The sequence below is a fragment of the Pseudopipra pipra genome, chromosome 11 (assembly GCF_036250125.1).
Source record: "Pseudopipra pipra isolate bDixPip1 chromosome 11, bDixPip1.hap1, whole genome shotgun sequence".
In the NCBI taxonomy this organism is placed as follows: domain Eukaryota; kingdom Metazoa; phylum Chordata; class Aves; order Passeriformes; family Pipridae; genus Pseudopipra; species Pseudopipra pipra.
In genome coordinates this window covers 20,320,412-20,343,389 of record NC_087559.1, presented here as the reverse complement: position 1 = coordinate 20,343,389, position 22,978 = coordinate 20,320,412, and the positions used below count along the sequence as shown (strand labels likewise).

The window sequence follows — 22,978 nt, the reverse complement described above, 5'->3', positions numbered from 1 at the left end:
TATGTAACGCTGATCTCTTTCCCACTGTGACAGCACTTTGTAACCTGTTTAGTTATGGAATCTCATTCTGTTTCTCAGGAAAGTTTTAGAACTACATAAGGTAAGTACAGGCATCACTTCTTAGTTGGCCCACAAAAGACACTGCTGCACTTCAGCATCCTAAATCCTACACTTCAGTACGGGGTGAGAGCTGATCAAACAGTGATTTTATGTGTGTGCAGGGGGATGGAATTAACTGCAATGACAGATGGAGACCAAACGAAATTGAGGTTTTGGTGGAAGGGAGAGAAGCAATTGTAGCATCTGTAGGAGTTATTGTCCCAGTAGATTTTGTCAGACCTGTATTATAAAAACTGTTTAATCTTTCCTTGACTAGATTGGTGAAGGTGTGGCTGTTTTATGCAAACTTGTTGAATCTTTTTGATGTGAGGTTAAAGTTTAGCTCCTAATGAATAAAAATGATAATATATTCTTGCTGGAGGTCTGAGTAATGGGTAAAGTATTGATTGGACACAAAGACTTCTCTTTCCAAGAGGCATCACCAGGCAGGGGACAGCCTTCCTGGCTTTCACATGTTAAAGACCACTAAGAGCAAACTACATGTTTACAAGCAAAATGTTAAGAAAGGAAACAATTGTTATAACGTTCGAAGAATCTTCTCATATTCTTTATGAACAATGCACTCACTACTAAGTTGCTGCTTTATAAAACCAGGTATAGAAAGTATCCTGAAGTTTTCTGCCAGAGTTTTAAGAATATATCCTGTTTAGCTCTTTGTAAAGTTTGGATCCACAGCCACTGGACTTAATAAGTAGTTGATTAGTTACATTTTTGATTAATTCAAATGTTTGAAATGTTTCCTAGTAAGAATTTTTTAGGTTTGTTGGTTTGGGGTTTTTTGTTTGTTTGTTGAGTGTGATGTGCTATAGAAAAAAAACAATGTGGGTGATCTTCCACTGAGTCTGAACAGTGTGGTAAATACAGTCTCTGTCCATGGAAACAACAAAATGATTTCCCAATTCCTTCGCTGCTGCCAGCCCAGGGTCCCATCTGACCTGGTCAGGTCCACAAAAGAAACTTCAGGAATTGGGAACCTGCTAAGTGTTGGATAAACCTGTGTTTAGATTGTGTTGAGGGTTGGATAAACCTGCCTGGTGCCTTGCTGCCTGACCCATGCTGCACAGGGGGCAGAGTGCAGGTTCCAGAGGCAGCTCCCATGTGGATCAGTAAGGGCAGATGCTGGGATGCAGAAGGGGCCTTCCCCCGTGTGTCAGGGGGCAATAGGATGTGTTCTTACACTGTTGCACCTGCACTATGAAATCCTGTTGACAATTCCCTGACAGGACCCACCGGGTGGGGTGGACCCCGTGTTGTCCCTGGCTCTGCTGCTGCTGTGAGTTGGTTTCATGGAAGAGTGCTCCTCACACACAGGGAAAGTGGCTCTTGCTGCAGCAGCAGAATGCTAATTAGGGTTTTCTGGAGTAACAAAAAGCTATCTGCAAGTTTAATCTGTTAATCCTCTTGATGGGGAGTTGAGGGCTGATTGCAGATCTGTTTGCTGTATGTAGAAACTGTGTGTAACGTTTTGTGATGTACTTAAATGAGTTCTGCATTATGTTCCAGGTAATCATATTCTACCTGATGAAGATTTGGCTTCCTTTCATTGGAGTTTACTTGGTCCAGAACATCCACTAGCTTCACTTAAGGTACAATTTTGATATAACCAGGAGCAATCGAGCTAAAACCAATTCTATGCACGGAGCAGTGTGGTGGGTTAGTTGAGAGCAGCTCTGCAAGGCCCCTGTGCTCAGTCACCCTCAGGTGTCCCAGTCCTGGCTTCAGAGGATACCTGGGGTCAGGAGCCTTACAAGGCTAAACTTAGCCTATGTGATCCCCCTCAGTGCCCTTCAGCTGCACGAGCCACAGCTCCAGTGTGGTTTGGCTTGGAGAATGCAGCTTCTTGCTCCCCTCTTTTTTTAAGAAGAGAGTTTTTTGTTTAGTCATGTTCTTCAGCTATCAAAAATAATGAGCTGTATATCTTCCTACCGTCTTGTTTTATTGTCTGCTGCTCTGAATTTGTGGGTAATAGTCAGGTTTTGGTACTTAAAGTGTAAATGTCCTGGAGAATATGCTGCACAAGAAAGCCAAAGTGGCTTCAGTAGTTTTGAGGGGGGTGGTTTGAGAGAAGTAACTTGTCTGATGCTCTTAGTTTACAGTATGTGTGTTCTGCTGCTTCATCACACTTGCTTTGTGCATCTGCCAAGTAAATGGCTATAAAAGGGAAACTGGACACATCAGAGAATAGGATCATAGTGACCTTTCTCTCTCTCTGCCACAACAGATCTATCTATTTCCCTTTCTTCAAAGGTATACCAGGCAGCAAATAATCCGCTTTTTGTAAATGCTGCCTGAATGTTTTGTTATCTCTACAACAAAAGTTTATTAAGCCATGAGAAATTGTAACTTGTTTGGCCAAATGTAGAATTTAAAAGCAGATTCCAGATTTTCAGCAGAATTTTTAGGACTTGCATGTGCATTTCTTAGTGACCAGCTGTGACATTTGATGTTACGCTCATCCCCTATTTTGCTGCCGCTCCTGTGTTTAGGAAGGTAAGTGTCAGCACATTGCAGTGGCAAAACAAAACCTGCATGCATGTTTGCTACTTCCTTGTAAAACTTGAGGTGAAAAAACGAGAGAGTGTGCCTGTGTTTTCATTTTTTACTAAAAAAGTTAAAATGTCAACTAGTGGTTGATAAACTTTCTGATGATACTTTTCTGCGGTCTAGGCTGAGTTGACTTGTTTGACAGCCAGTTCAGCATGTGCCTTCAGACACTTAGACCTCCTGGAAAGCCCTCTAAATTTATACTGAATTACTTGAATGAAAATTGGGTATTTGTAATCTTTGCTTCTAGATGTACATTTTCAGTGGAAACACCACTGGGGCTCTGTAGCTGGCGTCTCAAGGAAATAAAGTGTGTTCCCCCAGAGTATCCCTGGGCCTCCTCAGGCAGTTCTTCCCTGATGTATTTCATCTGTTGGCCAATGTAATCAGATATGAAAGCAGTTTCCATTTGGCTGTTGGAGATTCCATGACAACTGCTGCACTGTTATCAGTGCAAAGCCCCAAATAAATGCCCCGACTGAGGGACAGGCTTGCACAACACAGGATTTGTTGAATTTCACAGCAGCTTTGCTGCCAGTGCACAGCCCCAAACTGGCCACAGCACCTCTGTCTGCTGCCTGGTGATGGTGTCACATGGAAGGGCATGTCTGCAGCAACCCAGTCTTCATTAGTTACTGGTCATGGAACAACTGCTGCTTGTTTCTTTAGGTTCATAGTGCTCATGGTTTGAAATGATAACTTCTTTCAGGAGCTCAGTAATTGAGTTTAATTTCATTTGACACACTAGTATGTCAGTGATGTCATCACAGTTCTCTGTAGGGGCCTCTTCACTGTAGATGTGCACAGAGCAATATTTCTTGTAAATTTTATGAATGCTTAAAAAAACCTCAAAGACATTTGTATTAACCACAAGGCTGATAGCAGAGAGTAGTTCCAGAACAGTGCAAGCCTTCATGAAAACTGGAAATGGGGGGAAGTTGTTGTGTTTCCCCAGGATGTCCTTCCTGGGCTGTGCTTACAAACTTTGCTTTGTTGTGTCTATTTAGAGTTACAACAGTGTTCTCCATGCTTGGGAACCAAGATCTCTGATTCCACACCTCGTTCAACTCGGGATTTAGAAAGCTTTTTCTCATTGAGTAAAGATTTTAATCTTTTGTCTCTAGGACGGTGAGATCTTGAGAATCAAAGCTGACAGATTCCATTCCAATGGCTGAATTTGTTGCTTTTCAGGGAGAGCTGTGACAGTTAATAATATACAATTTATTTCGTGCATTCTCTCTCAATCTTTTATTATGCTGTAGCAAAATGTTACTTTTCCTACAAGCGAAGCTTTGCTGGTTCACCAGTGAGAAAGTGTAACTTAGAAAAGAAAGAACCAGCTTTGCTGATAGAAATTGCTGTGTCTGCTCAGGTGTCACCGTGGGGAGGGGGGAAAAAAGCAAATGTGGGGAGATCTTACCTCTGTTTTAAAGAGGGACATGAGGTGAGGGTTGTTCATCCAGGAACAGCTGAGTAGAAGTGGGAAAAAGGAAGGGAAATGGAAACCTGACTGAAGAATCCATACTTCACATCTGGAAGGAAATGACCCAAACAATCTCTATATGCTGCATGAAAAGCCTTTCAGGAGACACTGACAATTACCATCAGCTCAGCAGAACTGTGAAGGTTCCATGGCCAGATTTAAATGAAGAGATATGAATTGCTGTTGCTGCAAAAGGGAGAAGGAATCAAAAGCCATCCCTGTGAGCTGTTCTGAGTCAGGCTCTCATCTGTCCAAATGTCCCTGTGGAAACAGATAATGTACCTAATAAATGTGCAGACCTGGGCTTGTGTCCTGTCACCTGCCTGAGAGCAGAGTTCACTGAAATGACCACCCCAGTCAGGGGTTTGAAACAAGAAAGGAGTTGATTGACTTCCTGAGAAATCAACTGACCTTGTTTGGAAGCCAGCATTATCGTGCTTTTTATTTGTCTGCTTTGGGATTTATCTTTTAAGACAAAGACAATTTGGTTCTTATTCTGGGAAAGCTGGTTACAGTATGGGGCTTCAAGATCAATGAATAATACTGTCAGAATGAGATTGGGAGGGCAGTTTCTTACCTCTGGAATAAATTAGTGCCTGTTTGGGAGCACAGACCACCGAAGAAGTGCTGAGTCTTCATTCACAAGGTAACCTTAGAAACAAGGCTTAATGCAGTCTCCCTTTGTGAGTAAGGAGAGTATGCAGGGAAACTCTGTCTCCTTGGTTGTTCCATCTCAGTGGAGAGGGAAGGAGAGATGCTTCCACAAAGCAATCCAAAATACACAGATTAGGCTCCTTCTCTGAAGCGCTGTAGGAAATTCCTGTCTTACTCAGTTTGTTGACTTCGGAGGGTGTCTGCCAGAGGGACTAAGGTGTGAAGTAGATGCTTAGGTAATTTGCTGCTGTTCAGATAACAAAGGTAGTACTATTAAGATAGACTTCAAGTAAGTGCCTTGTTGTTTGTGGGGTTTTTTGATGCTAAGGGTCATCATAGTGCAGGTCAGAAAGCACCTCAGGAAGTTACTTAGTCCAACCTCCTGTGAAAAGTGTGGTCAGCTTGAGGTCAGAGCAGGTTGCTTAGGGCATTGCCTAGACTAGTCTTGGAAATCTCAGAGGTTGGAGGCTGCACAACCTGTCTGGGCAGCCTGCCCCGTGGTTTGACAGTCCCGACGGTGCAGATGCTTTGCCTGGCGTTTAGTCTGAGCCCATCTTGTTTCAGGCTATGTCTGGTGTCTCTTGCTCTTACACAACGCACTGCTGTGGAGAGCTGGCTCCGTGTGCTCAGTCACCTTTCTGTGGGTACTGGAAGGCTGTATCTCCAAAGCCTTGTCTTTCCCAGGCTGAATGAGTGCCATTCCCTCAGCCCCTTCTTGCAGAGCAACTGCTCCTAACTCCCTGACAATCTGGAGGCTTTCTGCAGAACCAGCTCAGCTGTTCTGACACCTGGCTGGAGCCCCAGCTGGGATGCAGTGCTCTGGAGGTGACCTGCCACATGCTGAGAGCGGGATCCCTGGATCTGCCACTGTGCTCCTGCTGCACAGCCCAGGGTGCACCTTGCTGGCTCCTGCTCCAGCTGCTGCCTCCTTCCAGGAGCCCCAGGTCCCTTGGGCACACCTCCAGCCTGGGGAGCAGCCAGGTTTATTCCTGCCCAGGTACGAGGCTTCGCTTTTGTGGCTCTGTCAGTTCATCCCTCTGGCTTGTCAGGGTGTCCTGGATGGCAGCCCAGCCCTCGGGGCCGTGTGGTGTGCAGGGCTGTCACACAGGGCTCAGTGAAGTCTGTATCACATCTTTGGCTTGTGCTTCTGCTCTCCCCTTTGCTTTCTGACATAATTCTTGTTCCCTGTTTAGGTTTGGTTTTCTCCATGTCCTGTGTGTACAAATTGTTAGCAAACAATGCCCATGCCCTGTGAATTATTGTTACCATGTAGAAAGAGGTCAGCTTCTCAGCCAGGATGAAGGGAGGAGGAGAGAGAATTTTTAATCAAATAAACCGATCTTCAGGGAAAAGCTGAGCTTTGCTGATCTGAGAGGATTTTAAGTCATCCAGGGAACTTCTTGCCTCTTCAGAAAACTTATCATTAGATCAGATGCACTACAAGCTCCTAAGATGAAGTATTTTTAACATTCAAAGGCTGATACAAGATCCAAACAGTTTGGTTGCTATCTCTAATAGAAACAACAAGGCAGAAATAACAAAACCCAGGCAATTTGTTGTAGTATCCTTCATATCTTCAGCCTTTTCTCTAGCCAGCAGGAAAAAAAATGTTTCCTATGTGTTGCCTCTGAACGTTTGAGGTCTCTTTTTTTTCATGGTTTGAAAATAAAACTGAACCAATTATCTGTTTCCAGCAGGCACAGCAGTAAATGTGGTGTTGATTAGTTTCTAAAGGCTGCTTCCTGAAGACAGTGGGCAACTGGGGTGTTCCCAGCTTTTCCCAACTGTAGCTTAGGTACCTTCTACACTACCCTACTCATCCCATGGAGCTGGGCTTATGTGAGTCTGTTCTTTTCCAAAAAAGCCTTTTTGAAAGTTTATTTCAGCAAACCCAAAACGTTTTTATCTTGCACCTTCAGGGTTTGTGGTGTTACTGTCTGCCTCTCATTTTGACAAATACCTCTGTAGAATTCATGGCCTTTCCCCACTTAATCTTCAGAGTGCACAAATAGGTCCCTTGTGATTTTTGTCAGTGCTCTGTCACAAACTGAAGGAGTCCTTTTACAACTAGCAAAGAAACCAGGCCCTTTTCAGGCGTCAGCTCTCCAACCCAGTCACCTCCCAGTGTGGGACCCACCCCCATGTTTGCCTTCCAAAATAGATTTTCCGTGTTGTTCCTTGTCTGAAACTTTTCTGTAGAGCATAAGGGAAAAAATAACTTCTAGGAAGAAATCTCTTCTAATGAGAAACTGGTAAAACATGCTGCTGCTTTTGTTCAGAAACACTTTGTGCAACACTAAAATTAAGTTTGAACCATGAACATGTGCTCTGTAACTTCTGCTGCAAGTCTGAATTTTCCCCATCCCTAATGCACAGTAAGACTTAGCCTGTATTTTAATGCACATGGGATTAGAAATATTCTTTATGATTCAGTATAAAATCTACAGTTTTGGATTTCTGGAAAGTTCCAAAATGAGTAGAAATATTTTCCTCTTAATTATCAGGAAAGTACACTTTGTTTCACCACTTTCATTTTTGGCTTCTGTGTAGTGTAGGTCACAACACTCTTAGTTTTGAGGGTGTTCTCACATCTGCACTGGATGTCTTTGAAACAGAAGAAAAGAAAATCCAAATATCTGAAGTGTCTCTAGGTCTGTAAAACATACTTTGAGAAGGTCTCACTTCAGGAATTAAGAATATTCTCCAGTGAGGTCTTGAGGCTTTTTAGAGGCAGCTAAATGGGAGCAATATGTGAAGTGAGTCCTTGATAGGTCACACTTGAACTCCACATTCCCTGGGCCTGAGCTGAGCGTTAGTGCCAGACTGATGTGATGTCTTCTCTTAGTGCCAACTTTATATGGTTTATTCAATATTGCCACCTTGGAGATGACATAAATTAAGGGGAGATTGCTTACTCCTGTCATCCACTGTGTTCCCAAGCAGAGATTGCAGGAACACTCAGGGAGCAGCTCAGGGTTTCTGCAAGGGCTCTGCAGAGAGCACATCCAGCATGACACAGCCATGGGATGATTCAGCTGCTTTAGGGATGGGTAATTGTTACACATTCAAGGAAAATGGGAGGTGTTCAGCAACAGACTTGGATTACCAGGGAGAAGAAAATCTATTCCTTCTGCTTCCAAAATGGGGGCAGAATGTTATCATCATTATTTGTCACTGTTAAGCTTACATGTGAATGTGATCTGTATTTAGTATTGTGTATATTCAGAGTGCACCTTAGTGAAAATTTGGATTTTAGTATCTGAAATGGAAATAATTGCCCTGCCACTGACTACACTAAACAGAACTGTTCTTAACTGTTCACTTTTCACAAGGGCATGGAGTGACAGGACAAGGAGGAATGGCCTTAACCTGAAGGAAGGCAGGTTTGAATTAGGTATTGGGAAGGAATTCTTCCCTGTGAGGGTGGGGAGGCCCTGGCACAGGTTGCCCAGAGAAGCTGTGGCTGCCCCATCCCTGAGAGTGTCCAAGGCCAGGCTGGACGGGGCTTGGGGCAACCTGGGCTAGTGGAAGGTGTCCCTGCCCATGGCAGGGGTGAACTGGATGATCCTTAAGTTGCCTTCCAACCCAAACCAGTCTGTTTCTATGTTTAATTTAGGCCTATAAAATATGTAGTTCATCTTTAGTAGAGGGTGACCAGGTATAGAATGAATATCCTGAGATTTGTAAAAGGTAGAATTAGGAGAAGGAAATTAATAAAAATGGGAATCTGGCAAAAATTCCATGGTTTGAATATGAAGAAGGCAATCTAAGAAATTGCATCATAAGTGGATCAAATAAGGGCAGGGAAGAAAATAATCACATATAGTAGACTCCATATAAAATGAAAAGGGGTTGTGGTACAGGTTTTAAACTTGCAAAGATAAAACTAATGAAGTATTAATCAGAATTTTGCATAAACATTTCTGACAAGGCTGAATTGCAGTATTTTCTAGTAAAGTTTGATCCCTCTGTGTAGAATGCAATAAGAATGTATAAAGATTTTTCATTTTTTTTATACCTTAAAAATAGAACTGTTAAATCATAATAATGATCTCTCAAGTCTCGAATCGCTGAATTTTGCAAAGCCACAGATTAAAAGATGTTAACAGCAAGAACCTAGCTGCCCCTGTAGGCACAGGCAGAGCGCTCCAGAACTGTGCAGAGGTTCCAGACAGAATTTTTAGAAAATCCTCAGGCTTCCTCTGAAATGTAGGACACGTATTTGGAGACCTCCTTTCTGCCCCTGCGAGAGTGTGCAGCACAAGGGACAGGAGCAGGAGCTGCTGGTGGTTGAGGAGCTTTTCAGACCCAGCTGGCAGCACCACTCCCTGCCTGGAATTTTGCAGTAGTCCAGGATGGTTCCGTGACCTGAAGTTTCTGTCCCCACTGTAGGATCACACGGAGCGTCAGAGCAGTGATTCCCACAACACAGGCTGGATAATCCCTAGTTTATTTTCGGGAGGAACCAAGTGAGTGTTGAGGTGGAAATCCAGTGTTTCCAGGACTATCCAGTTGTCCTCCTTTCTCCCTGTGGACAAAAGAAGGAATCAGGCCAAAGAATGAGTCTAGAACTCCCTGGAATGGCGCATCTACCTGGTTGCTGAGCTGCAGGAACTTCTGTTCATAGGGACTTTGGATGTTGTCCCACAAAGTTCTTCCAGCTCTTTCTTCTTGCTACAAAGTCCAAAGTGATTCTCACCTTTTCAGTCCGATGGCCTGAGTTAGTGACCAGTGAATCAATGGGAATTCAACATTTTCCTAACACCTTGGGAAGGCTGGACGCTGGATTGTGATTTGTTGATGTATCTGTGGTCTCTGGGCCCAGGTCATAAACTCAAGGGGAACTTTTAATTTGCATTAAAGCACGTGTTTCTCGTGCACTTAAAATCGTTGGTGAATGTGGGAGGCCAGACACATCTGGAATTGGATGGTGAAACATTAATGCTGGATATTGAAATTATTTTGTCAATGGAATTATCTTAAGAATTTCATCTGTGTCTGCAAAATAATAATCAGCCCTGTAACCATGTTGATATTGCCATCATAGCAACAAGAGAAACCCAGACATCCTTCTTGGCTGATGTATAATATAAAAGAAAAGTCATTTCTTGCCTGAGATGTTACGTGCTGTGAAGCTGTATCAGTGTATTCTGCTACAGATAATGAAATGCACAAAATCTGAAAACACTAATTATTAAACTATGTAATCTTCAAATAATTTTTAGGCCCATTTCTGTAGAACCTTGAAAATAAGTTTCTTGAAATGCTCCTTATTTTTTTTTTTAAATTTGATTTTCAAATCCTCCGTTTTCTGTGCACACAGAGATCTTCCTGTTCCCAATGGGTCTTTTTCATCAATTCTGATATGACTTTACACTCAGAATATTAACTGTGTCAAAATATTTTCTGGCTTATGTATGTGGATGTATGATGAAGATTATGGTGTATGATGAATTAAATGCAGCCTTTTGCAATAGAGGAAATGTCCAACTCGAAAGCAGTAAAGGAATCAGCATTGTTGAACCTTGTTTGTGGTTGGAGCTGGTATGTAACCAGCAGGTATTTACATAGAGCTGAAGTTTCACATATATAAAAATATACTGTACATGTATGAGTCATCGTTTAAGCCTTAAAAACAAAGTGGAAGGCCCAAAAGTGATTAGATACTAAATCTGACGACAGGGAATTTGTTGAATATCTTGCCTGTAGGTGAAAGCCAAGCTGTGGGCTGTGTGCTGGTGGCCCTGGTGCTCATGCTGGTGTGTTTGTTTGCACAGGTACGTGCTCACCAGTTAGTTTTACCACCGTGTGACGTAGTGATCAAAGCCGTAGCCGACTACGTCCGGAACATTCAGGACACCACTGATTTGGATGCCATAGCAAAAGATGTTTTTCAGCATTCACAGGTAAAGTATAAAGCCAAATACTGGTTTGCTTGGGTTTTCTCATTGATTGCGCTCTGCATTTGTGTTGGAGAATTGCATCTGATGAAAACAGGGGTTTGATGAGTTGATAACAGGAATCTGTTACGCGATGGCTTAGCTGCCCTAATTTCATGTTCCATCTTTCTGAAGGTAAAAATACTGCATTTACTACTCTCAGTGCTTTAAATTCTTGATAACCAGAGGGGTTTATAGCCTGGCTTTGTGCACTGCCTTTGAGAATGAGCAGTACATGAAGACTGTATGTCCAAGCCTTACCCCTCCATGGAGTGACGTAACATGTCTTGTGCTGGAACAGTGCTGCAGTCCTGGAGGGTCCAAAGGCAATAATCCTGTGATATGGTGCATGTTAATTACTGTACAGACCTCCAGGTGACAAACCTGGACGTGCTCCTGACAGATCTTTTTTTTTTCCTTATTTTAGTCTAGAACAGATGACAAAGTTACTCGGTTTAAGAGAGCGGTTGCTTATTACTCAGCAACTAATAAACCTATGCCATTTCATCCACCACATTACCTGGGTAAGTAATGACAGCAACCAGGCTTTTTGTTTTAACTAAAACCTGAGATAACCCGAAATCAGAAATAGCATTATTAGCAGGATCTTACAGAAATGTTTGTATCCTCTGGCAATTCTCATTGACCCTCAAAGATGGGGTTTCAGAAGGTTTTCACAGGATATGTGCTGAAGTTGTGTTCTTGCCCCAAAAAGAGGAGAACAACCTGGACTACTTTTCCTCTGGGGTATTCCACATCCATTCTGGCATTGGGACACTTGAGAGAATGATGCTGTGAACAACTAAATCTGATGTCCAGTCCCATTCATGAGGACAGTTCTTATTTCTGGTCATTAAAACATTTTTTTTGTTTCTCACTGGACTTGCTGACATGTTTTAGAAATCTCTTTATAGTCTTTGATTTTTTGATGTCATAACATACCTGCTCAAATTGCAGCCACACTTGCTTGCCAGTTGTTCTGGCATTGCAGATTATTCTCAAGGCTTAAAAGTTAACTGTGTGTTCACAGGATTTCCTGACCCTGTTCTTAACACTAAAATGTCACTTTAGGTGAAATTTTCTGAAGCTCTTCAGTTACCATACTGGTACACTGATACAGATTTTCCTGCTTGTATTTGAGGGGTGGGGTGTCTTTATTTGAATCCAAAGACCTACATTAAAGGATGTTAAGGCTACTCGAGGTCAAATGTTCAAATGGCAGAAAGTGTCAGCATTTTGTATCTGTCTGACGTTGGTTTTGGCAGCATCTTCGTTATGACATCTTTTGGGCTTTTTTTTTCTTTTAAGCTGCCTTTGATTCCCAGATAGAATAGGAGTGTGCAGCAGTGACAGATACAAAGACCTGAGAGAAGGTGAGACAAGTAAAATACACTTCACAAGCTACAAAGTGTTTTTACTGAAAGGCAAAAATGAATAAAACTAACTTAAAGGCATATGAGAAAACAGTAATGCTAACAGAACAAGAATAAATAAACCATAGAAGCAAAAGGACAAACAGGATAACTTTTGTGTCAAATATTGAGCGTTTTCATGAGTGTTTGGTTTTTTCCTTTTTTTTTTTTCTTTCTTTTCCCCTCCTCCCCTGCAATACAGCAGCCAGACCGAATCAGTTTGGTATGCCTGGGATAGTGCCACCATATGTTCCTTCTCAGATGCTTAACATTCCACAGACCTCACTACAAGCAAAACCTGTGGTAAGTTCAGTCTCTGCCCTGCTCCTTGGGAGAGGCCTGCTGTGCTCAGCAAACTGAAATCCAGGTGGGAAAGGTGTAGCCAGCTTTTTTAGTGTAGGTGGTCACTGACTGAATGCTAAGAGGAGCTAAAGTGATGCTACAAACTCAGATAGAACAATTTTGGTGGATGTTCAAGCTGGCTGAGTTTTAATGTGTACATTTGGAAAAGGCCACTTGGTTAAAAAATGTATTTTGTTTTAAAAGCAAAGCCTTTTTGTTGCCTTCCCTCAAGAGGTCCCTTTATTTTAGGCCCAGCAGATGTCCAATCAGGGTGGGGCCCAAGGCCAGGGTCCATACCCATACAGCCTCTCTGAGCCAGCCATCACCTTGGAAACAGGTGGAAAAAGTCTTTCTGAGCAGAACAACTACAGTAACATTCCTCACGAAGGAAAACACACACCATTATATGAACGGTCTTCTCCAATAAATCCAGCTCAGAGTGGGAGCCCCAATCATGTGGATTCAACCTATTTTCCTGCCTCTTCTACATCTTCGTCCTCCGACAATGATGAAGGCAATGGGGGTGCAGTGAAGTAAGTTTCTCATGAGGATGTTTTTTTACTCAGCTTCTGGTAAAATAAATTTCCCTTCAAAATCATTTACTGGTATCCTGAAAGTAAGAATCATAGAATCGATCATAGAATACCCTGAGTTGGAAGAGACCCACAAGGATCATTGAAGTCCAAGTCCTGGTCCTGCAAAAATCTGCAAATCAGTGAAATGATAGACCTTAAAAAGATAGTTTTGGGTCACTGTGACTGCAGACAAATGCGTGGTTCAGTCTCATTGCCGTGTTCCTTAAGCAGGAATTCAAAGCCAAATAATGTTGGGTGTTTTTCCACTCCTGCCCTTATGGTTTATTGAGAGAGCGAGGTTTTGGTAAATGTCATAAAGCCTTCCAGTTCTTTACTTTGTGTAAAAGAAATATTCCTACCTCACAGTATAATTCATTAAAATTGCAGTAGCTAAAAACTGTGGAACTTCACTGAACTTGCAGTGTTTACACTTCTTAAATTTGGGGATAATGTGGCTTTGCAAAGAAACCTGATGTGAATGTCAGAACTTTACCATTTTGGACAGTGACATAAAAGCCCTCATGGAGCAAAGCAGGAGTGAAGCTGGGTTTGCTCTGTTCTGCTTTACTGCATGAATATTTCTGACTGGAGCCAGGTGGGGGTCGAGCTCTGCTCCCAGGGAACAAGAGGAAATGGCCTCAAGCTGTGCCAGGGAGAAGTTCAGACTGGATATTAGGGAAAGGCTTCACTGAAAGGGCTGTCCAGCCCTGGCACAGGCTGCTTGGGGAGGTGATGGAGTCACCATTCCTGGGGGTGTTCTAAAAACGTGTAGATGTGGCCCTTGAGGACACGGTTTAATGGTGAAAAAGGTGTTGGTGCTGGGTTGATGGTTGGACTTGGTGATCTTAGAGGGCTTTTCCAGCCTTAAAGATTCTGTGATTCTACAGGGTATTATATTTTGGATGTGTGTACAGTGATGTATGATTGCTTGGACTTTGATTTCTGATGCGTTCTATCAGCTTTAAATATTATCCTGTGTTTTGCTTAGTAAATCAAGTAGGTTTGCATAGCTTCCATGCAGTGCAGAACTGGAAATGTGCCTGTATTAGAAAAAACACTGTAAGGGATTTTTCAGCATTTTTTGTAGTGTTCCTTTTGCATTTTATGCAATAAATTCAGGCACTGAAATCTAGACATTTATATCACTTATATCATGGTTTGAAGAAAGTCTTCTAATTGAGAGAATTCCTTGGCATAGTGACAAATATTTAAAGTTCAATCAAGAATGTTTCTTGTGTGAACATTATCTAGTCATCATAATATGCAGCTTTTAAATACGATCCAAATGTTCACATAGAGTAAATGAATAAATGTTGGTGTTCAAGTCTCTTCAAGACTCCTACAAATGGACATTTCTAATAGAAAACATCCCTTAAAATCAAAACAGTTCCAGACACCAAGGATTTATCCTACTGTCTCTTAAACTGGACTTTAATATGATGTTTTTCTTTCTGTTGTTCTTCAGCCATGTCAGTGGGAACAAAGTAGGCTGGGAAAAACCAGGAACCCAGTCAGAAAGTCAAACACGTGGAGAGCTGGGAGACCAAACAAAGGTATTTCCTGAAGTTCCAAACTGCACAGTTCATTATTTTGTGTTAAAGCTTTACAGCAAACTTCAAGGAGGATTTTCAATATCGACCATAGGATTTAGTGCAAACTTTTACACTTTTTTGTGAATTACAAAACAACAGCTTTAAAGTCCAGGAAAGAAGGACATTGTAGGATATACATAAAAATGAATATTAAATAGGATGTGTTAGAAAATACTGGATATAAACCAGAAACAAATCAATAACCTCGTTTGCCCTTAGCCAACAATCTCACCCTCAGTGTTGTTCTCCAGGTTTGCAGTGGTGCATTAGTCTGATTTTTCAGGAAGGAGTGTAACAATCTGAGTGTCCATGGGGTCAGAGTCCGTGTCCTGTAACCCACAGTGCAGTAAGCACATCTCACACACACACATCAGTGTCAGCCACAGACCACTGGAGGTGCATTAAAGCTCAGCTGAGGAGACAAAAGTCCTTCGTGGTAGGAATTTCATGCAGTACATGTTAAAGGAGTTCATTGAGACCAGTTACAGTGTATTGCTGCTTAGCTAGGCAAGGATGAGCTAGATGAGCCCTTGATAAAGACTTAACATTATTAAATTCCTTCAAAATTTCAAACCACTGTCAAATGGAGAATACAATGGTCTGTATTCCAAGTGTGATCCGTGTTTGGAAGGAGCATTCAGAGCATTTCACAGAAGAATCTGAGTTGGAGGGGACCTTGCCCTTAGTATCTCCTGTGCCTTTTTGGTAGAGCTGTACACCAACTGTTAATTGTGTCAAAACCACCAATCTTGAGTTAATTACACTGTAGACAAACAAAACATTTTCCCTGCATATTCCCTGTGTAGGAATTCCAGTAAACTTGGGCTTTGTGCTTAAAATCTCAGGCGGGTGATTTCATCCCTCAGCAGTTGTTATTTGTGCAGACCCTAATTCGTGCAGACCCTACCATAACTGTATCTGCCTGGGGATTAGTCACTGTATGCAAATGCTAATCTGACCTATTCCATCCCTTTGATCTCTGCACTGTGCCATGTGTGCAGCCCTGTGGGCCCCTGCCAGAGCCCAAGTGTGTCCCAGGAGGAGCAGTGGCTGGGTCAGACCCACTGCACAGCTCTGGCTGCATGTCCTGGTAGACCCAGAATTAGAGCTGTACAGGCAGTGATTAAACTTCCCAATAGATGTTTGCACAGAGGCTGATTTAAATGCATCCACTTAAATAGATAAATCCTCCTGAGCTTTACTTGCCAGTTTTTTTATTATCAAACCACTTCTTCAGCCTTCAGGAGTAGGAGAAGACAGTTGCATCTGTTGAGCAGGACAGGAAGAATTGTGAGTACATTTTAGAGCTAAACTCATTTCCTGAAGAGGTGAATATTAGTGATTGAAAAAAGAAGGAGTACTTCCTGAAGAAGTTGCCCAGAGAAGCTGTGGCTGCCCCATCCCTGGAAGTGTCCAAGGCCAGGTTGGACGGGGCTTGGAGCAACCTGGAATAGTGGAAGGTGTCCCTGCCCATGGCAGGGGGTGAATGAGGTGGGCTTGGAAGTCCCTTCCAATCTGTAATTCTGTGAAGATTTCAGCTGAGTGAACTGTGTGAATTTCTGAGGCAAAGTGCTGAAAATTCAGCAGAGATCAGGCAGGTAGCAGCAATCTTGACACTCCTTTCACTTGACTTAAATTCCTTGCAGTTGTCTCACAGCCTGATTCTACATGACAAAGGTAAGCTCATCTCATTTGGCTGGATGCATATTACTAAAAAAAAAAACCCACCACCTCTTAACTGTGGTAGTTCCTCAGGCTGGGTGTTGGAATATCTTTGGAGCTGATCCAGAAGAAACTGGGTAGTGCAGATGTCGTGTAGGGTTTTTTTCTCTTCTTCCCTGCGTGCCCCCAGTATTTGATAGTTCTGTAAACTCCTCATGTGCTCCACTATTACCAACTTATAGTTGTTGGGATAGTAGACGACAGAGGCAAAAATCTCTAACTTGATAAAGAAATATTTGATAATATAACAAAGATTTAATAGAGCTATGCTAGCTCTTTTGTTTATAAAAGCAGCTGGTATTAGAATGTTGTGTTGGAAGTGTTGTGGTTTCCAGGTTTTAACCATTTTGTCATATATTTTCATTTTTATAATTCAAAGGAAGTCTAGATTACCAACTAAAATGCAATCTTTTGGTAATATCCTCTTTGATTGTGTGCTTAAAATGTCATCTGAAAATAATGTTGCCCTTTGATATTTTGCTAGAGCCAGTTTTTACTACTGTACATGCTTTTGTAGAAGATTTTTGAAATCCGTGTGGGATTTTTTTGATGCTTGCATGCAGGTTTTTATTTTTCACGGACCTGAAGTGAACAAACTGAGCTTGTTTGGGCCTGTTTTTTATGTTACGTATTCTGGGGGATTTCATGCTTTGGCCATTTTTCTTTTGGCTTTGCTTTTCAAGTCTTAGGAGGCACGTGAACTTCTTTACACATATTGTGAAAATACGGATGATGTATGAAGTGATCAAATTTCAGTCCCAAAAGTTTTTACTATTGCTAAAATAGTTTATGGACATAAAGGTAATATGAACTCTTAAGCTAAAACAAGCTTTCAGTTTTGAAGACCAGGCTTTTTAGGAATGAACTCTTCTTTTTTTGGTTGTATCTGTGAGAAATCAACATAAATCTTTAAAAAGGCTTGTTCACTGGGAGGTTTACAGTGTATTTTTACACATCAGATTTTTCCCATAAGTTTGTGAATTGCATTTCTAGAACAGGAATAAAATGCCACTTTAATCTCGTGGTCGGAAAACATTGCCATTTTCTCTTACAGTCTTCTGAGACAAAAGAATTTTATGTTTAAAAACTAAACAGAACCCAGCAAACCTTTACAAGGCTTTTGAGTTCGAACACTGTGTGTTCTAAATGTTATCAAATGGAACTGTGTCCTTCTCCCTGCTCTATCTGGAACTGCGAGATGAGAAGGAATGTGTTCATGAAAGTCTGGATAAATTACAGACTTTGAGGCTGTCAGTTCACACACTGAGTTGGGAGTATCTTGGAAATACTGAGTTAAGAGGCCATTCACATGTCATTAAAAGGCCGTCAGTCCCCTTCTGTGTTGTGCAGTTAAAAATTAAAGAGAATAGTAATTACTGTTGCTGTTAATAAGTTAAAGCTTTACCATAATATTTATTTTCTTGGTAATTTGCTGCTGCTAGCAAACACTGGCTGAAGGTTTTCATTTTCTGAAAACCTTGCAGCCAGCTTTGGATAATGATTCTACACACTGCAACTGCGTGATGTGAAGATTTACTGTTTTCGTTGGGGGCGAGGGAGGAAATTTGCTGTTTCTCTTGGCTGATCTGCTGGTATGTTTCTGGACACATCCAAAGCACTTTATTTTGTATGTTCTGTTACAGGCAGAAGGTTCCTCTAGTGCTTCTTCAGGAAGTCAGGCAGCTGATGTCAAAGGGAATCAAACCAGTAATCCACAAATCCCATGCCTGTTGTCCATGCCCACCAGAAACCACATGGATATTACTACCCCTCCATTACCTCCAGTAGCACCTGAAGTGTTACGAGTGGCAGAGCACAGGCACAAGAAAGGGTTAATGTATCCCTACATCTTTCATGTCCTAACCAAGGTATGGCATTTAAAAGTGAGGTACTGTGAGATAATGATTCTGTGAAGATAATTGCTCTGGTGTTCCTGGCTAAAGAGTATCAGATTTTTACGTCCTTTTTAGTGCTCTGAGTTCTGGTCCCTTTTTAGTCCTTCTGTTGTTCCAATAAGTATGAGAATACTATAATTAGAAGTGTTTACTTACAAAATAATTTTTTTCTGACTATATGTAGTATTTTTATATCTATAAGCATGTGTGTATATGTCTCTGTGTGTGTGTTTATGCAGAGTCCGTTTCCATCTAAAAATTCCTTCGTATGTGCTTTGGTGTCTGTGCCAAGTCTTTTCTATTTTCAGCATTCAGAAGTACTGAGATTGTTTTCCCTCCCAGTCTGATCCCTCACATCGTTGATAGCTGGCCCTGAGAGAAATAGAGCAGCTCTAAGAAATCCCTTTTGTACCAGCAGCAGCAAAATGGAACTGTCCCCACTCCTGTTAACCTTTATTCACCTTAAAAATCCACTTCAGGACAATAAGGACCACAGGCAGATCTGAAGTCCATCAAACCAAAAGTTACTGTATAGAGATTGAGGTTTGGATTTCCTATTTCCCATGTTTTGCACCACAGCTCGTGTTGCTGCCGTGTTCTTACACTTCTTTGTCGAAGAAAAGTGGGGAAGAATCAAAAGGTCTGTGAAGACCATCAATGCCAGTTCTGCTTCACACTTTGCATAGCCAGATATTCTTGGCATATTTAAATACTACTTCCCGTTTAATCATAGAATTGCAGAGTCATTTAGAAAAGATCTTTAAGATCAAGTCCAGCTGTTTACCCAGCACTGCCAAGGCCATCACTGAACCATGTCCCCAAGTGCCACATCTACGTGTCTTTTAAATCCCTCCAGGAATGGTGACTGAGCATCCTGTGCCAGGGCTGAACAGCCCTTTTGGTGAAGAAATTTTTCCTAATGTCTAAACCTCCCCTGATGCCACCTGAGGCTGTTTCCTCTCATCCTCTCCCTTGTGCCCTGGGAGCAGAGCCCGACCTACCCCAGCTTCCCTCCTATGGACACACTCCAGCACCTCAACGTCTTTATTGTCATGAGGGGCCCAAAACTGACCCCAGGATTTGAGGTGTGACCCCACCAGTGCCCAGCACAGAGGGACAGTCCCTGCCCTGGGCCTGTGGCCACACCATGGCTGGTACAGCCCAGGTGCCCACCTGGGCACACCTGGGCTCACGTTCAGCTGCTGTCACCAGCACCCCCAGGGTTGTTTCTGCTCGGACACTTTCCAGCCGCTCTTCCCCATGCCTGGAGCTGCAGGGGGTTGTTGTGACCCGAGTGCAGGACTGCAGGACTGTTGAACCTTGTGGTGCAATTGTGGGGGTTCTTTAGAAATGGGCACGTAGAGGTGTTCCAGGTTATGTTGCTGTTATGCAGAGACACCTTTCAGACATGCCGTACACCTAAGGTAGTGTTGTCTGAGCTAAACCTGACAATATCCTACTGTAATCACTCTGAGATGTCACCTTCAGGATTCCTTATTGGTATTGTTTAAATGTTTGGGTTTTTTTTTTAAGAGAAAGTAGCACAATGGAGTGTTTTCTTGTCAATGTTGAAAATAAAGGTTGATATTTGGGGGCAGTGCAGTGAAGTCAGTCATTTTCCAAGAATATTTTAACATGGTTGGATGTGCAAGTCACAGAAAACAGTGTTGCTGCTTTTCTGAGAGAAAAATGTTGGACGGTTCTTTCATGCTTTTTTTCTGAAAATGTATAAAATGCTAACATTTTATTTATGTGTATTCAAACCCAGCCTTACTCAGGTAATTCCCAGTTAGGATTTTTTTGGCCAGGTATTCTCACAGTGCTGTTTGTTGCTGTAAGTCCTCAGTAATGTTTCAAATCCTGCACGAAAAATTCAGACTGGTGATTTTGGACAGCATGAATATTTTTTTAAAATAACATCCTGAAATCTATATCAGCTTTAAATGTGCTTTGACTGTCTAAAAGCACATTAATCTATTTCCATGTGGGCTGTTTTTCTCTTCTAAGTGCCCGTATTTGCAGATCACTATTTAGTTAATTCTCACATGCAGATAGTCCAGACAAACAAACGTGTTTATAATGGAGAAAAGAAAGAGGAAAGCAACAGGAATGATCAGTCAGGGCTGGGAGGAGAAGAAGCAGGCAGGGGCAATCCTGCCCTGGTGTTACCTGCCCCGAGCTGAGATCCACGTTACTGCTGGATCACATCTGTCGTGACCAGCTGAGATGGATTTGAGAGCTGGATTGGGTTCCTGTGATACCTGAATGCCTTTTGTTCACTGTAACATGTCATATTTCTCTGCTTTCTTTCATGCCAAAGGGTGAAATCAAAATCGCCGTTTCTATAGAAGATGAAGCCAACAAAGACCTGCCTCCTGCTGCTCTCCTGTATAGGCCAGTGCGTCAGTATGTTTACGGAGTCCTGTTTAGTTTGGCAGAAAGCAGAAAGAAAACTGAAAGGCTTGCTTTTAGAAAGAACAGACTTCCACCAGAATGTACGTACTGCAGAACCCACACTTTATTCCTCTTGCCTTTGCTGTGGTTTCCCAGCCACTTGTGCCATGATCTGAATGGGAATCATTGCGAAGATTTCGTTGATCTAGCTAAGGCCAGAGGGATTTCTGGCTTATTGGATCCCATGGATAAGAGAAAAAGATGTAGTTAATTTCAAATTTTATTTGCTGTCATAGTTTAAAAACTGTAAATATTGGCTTTTCTAAGCAAGCTCTGGGGTTTGGTTTTGAACACCTCTGCTCAAGCTGCTGCCAGAGCTGCAGTGAGGAACGTTGGTTTGTGATGTCATTTCCAAGTGTATGGCAGGGCTGGATTTAGGAAACTTAGTTCTCTGCACACGCATACACATCTGCCTGCTTGTTTCAAAAGTGAGAGGTACACAGATGAAGCCGTTGTGTCTTCCCAAATGTTGTCATTAAAGGTACCCCAGGGCAATCTGCAAGACTGTCGTGCCTTTCAGGTATTGGCATATAAAAACCTGATTTAAGCCCCACAGAAATCAGGTGTAATGTAAGCAAAGGTAGACCTGGGTGGGGACAGGCTAAACTTTTGCAAAGAGCTTTATCAAATATTCTTTGGCTTGTTCAGAGGGGGATAGATGTTAATCATCTCAGTAGTCTGGAATTTGTCTTTTTAAGTCTTCAGCTTCCAGGAATTACTGTCCTTCCAGAAAACTCTTTGTTCTAGAGTGTTTTTCTTATGATGATGCATAAAAGAAATGACTGAACTTTGCAGTAGCAGCTTATGAAGGTTACAGGAATGCTGAAGCCTTCAGTGCACAACTGCAGCACAAGTATTTCTATGTAGGAGTCTGCTGTCGCTAGGCTAAATTTAAGAATCAGGTATTCAGAATGCATGGAATCATCATTCACAGGCTTCATGTGTAAAAGAATAAAAATAAGTATCAGTTGTAAACTTTATATCCATTCCCTTTGCTCTTTCCATTTGTAATTGTGAAATGTTTTTGTATGTTTGTAGAGAAGATGATAATCTCCCAGTGATGTTTGAAAAGCTGCTTATCTCTGCCAGTTTTTATGTGGGAATCACTATTTACCCTGCTTGAATAATACCTCAGCACACATAGTCACAAAGTGCTACTTTCTTTAAACTCACACAAGCGTAGTAGTATTTTGGGTTACAGGGTTATTTCAGGATTCAAATAGTGACGTTATTTGCATTCTTCATTTATCCTTGTGAGACTCCTGTCCTTAAAAGTGTACTACAGCATTTTTGTGGTGAACTGGCTGAGTGCTGGAGGTCTGCTTCAGGTTTTATCTTGTAAACATAGAATATCCCCGGTAGGCTAGTGGGGAAACCTAAATAATCTCTATTTTCTCTTCATGTATCCTGCTTTTCTGAGTTTATTCTCAGTTTAGGCTCAGCACGCTGCTGCTGACTTGGTTTAGTTACGGCAGCTCTGGCAAATCTTGCTGCAGGATGCATTCAGCTACTGACCTACTTCTAGCTTGGGACTGACCAAGCTCTTAAAAAAGCCAAAAAAAAAATTTGAACATTTGCCCAAAAGTTCCTTACTTCACTGCAAAGCTGGCAGTGGCAGTAAAGATGGGTTTGGGCTGCGATGCAGGTGTGGGGTGTGAAAGGACTGTGGTGCAGGGACATGTCTATTTTAGTCACCTCTTTTTACAAAGCATCAAGACTTGAGCAGGCTGTGGAGGATGCAAGGAGAGAACAGTGTCTAAAACAGCAAAGCAGGTCAATTAGCCCTCTCTTAAGTTTTCTGAGGATCCAGGCTGTAATGAACTGGTGATGCTTATTCTCCTTCACTGTCTAAATTATTTTGCTGCACTCAAAAATGAGTAAGTGCTGAAACACAGTAATGAAGACAATTAAGAGAAAATTTAGGAATTGAGAGGTGTTAAGAGAATTAAGAAATCAATTTCTAAAGAAATGTAAATTGTCCTTAAGGTTTATGTAGAGAGGTAATGAATATTAATACCTAAAATCCTGTCATCTTTGTTGTACAAACCATAACACTGGCAGCTTAATAATAGTGCCTGAATAATTGGCAAGTATATTGCATGTGAGGGTTATGTGAGGCTGTGAAAAATGCATAATAAACTGACACATTGGGATTATTACTAAATATATAGATAGCAAAATAATGGATCTCTCATGAAACGGGTGGCTTCCTGTCTTCTAAACCATTATTTTTTGTATGAAGTTGA

The 22,978-nt window shown here is 41.9% G+C and overlaps 1 protein-coding gene across 3 annotated transcripts in view; it reads left to right on the top strand.

Moving 5' to 3' along the window:
• FAM120A (family with sequence similarity 120 member A) overlaps window positions 1-22,978 on the top strand; it is a 52,459-nt gene that overhangs the window by 9,679 nt on the left and 19,802 nt on the right. For 2 of the 3 annotated variants that reach the window (XM_064668110.1, XM_064668108.1), the window contains exons 3-10: window positions 1,624-1,706; window positions 10,579-10,707; window positions 11,168-11,264; window positions 12,355-12,455; window positions 12,744-13,027; window positions 14,535-14,622; window positions 18,027-18,251; window positions 20,599-20,773. In XM_064668110.1, the coding sequence (XP_064524180.1) occupies window positions 1,624-1,706; window positions 10,579-10,707; window positions 11,168-11,264; window positions 12,355-12,455; window positions 12,744-13,027; window positions 14,535-14,622; window positions 18,027-18,251; window positions 20,599-20,773 (1,182 nt within the window). The remainder of the gene's footprint in view (window positions 1-1,623; window positions 1,707-10,578; window positions 10,708-11,167; window positions 11,265-12,354; window positions 12,456-12,743; window positions 13,028-14,534; window positions 14,623-18,026; window positions 18,252-20,598; window positions 20,774-22,978) is intronic. The other variant, XM_064668109.1, reaches the window with a different exon arrangement.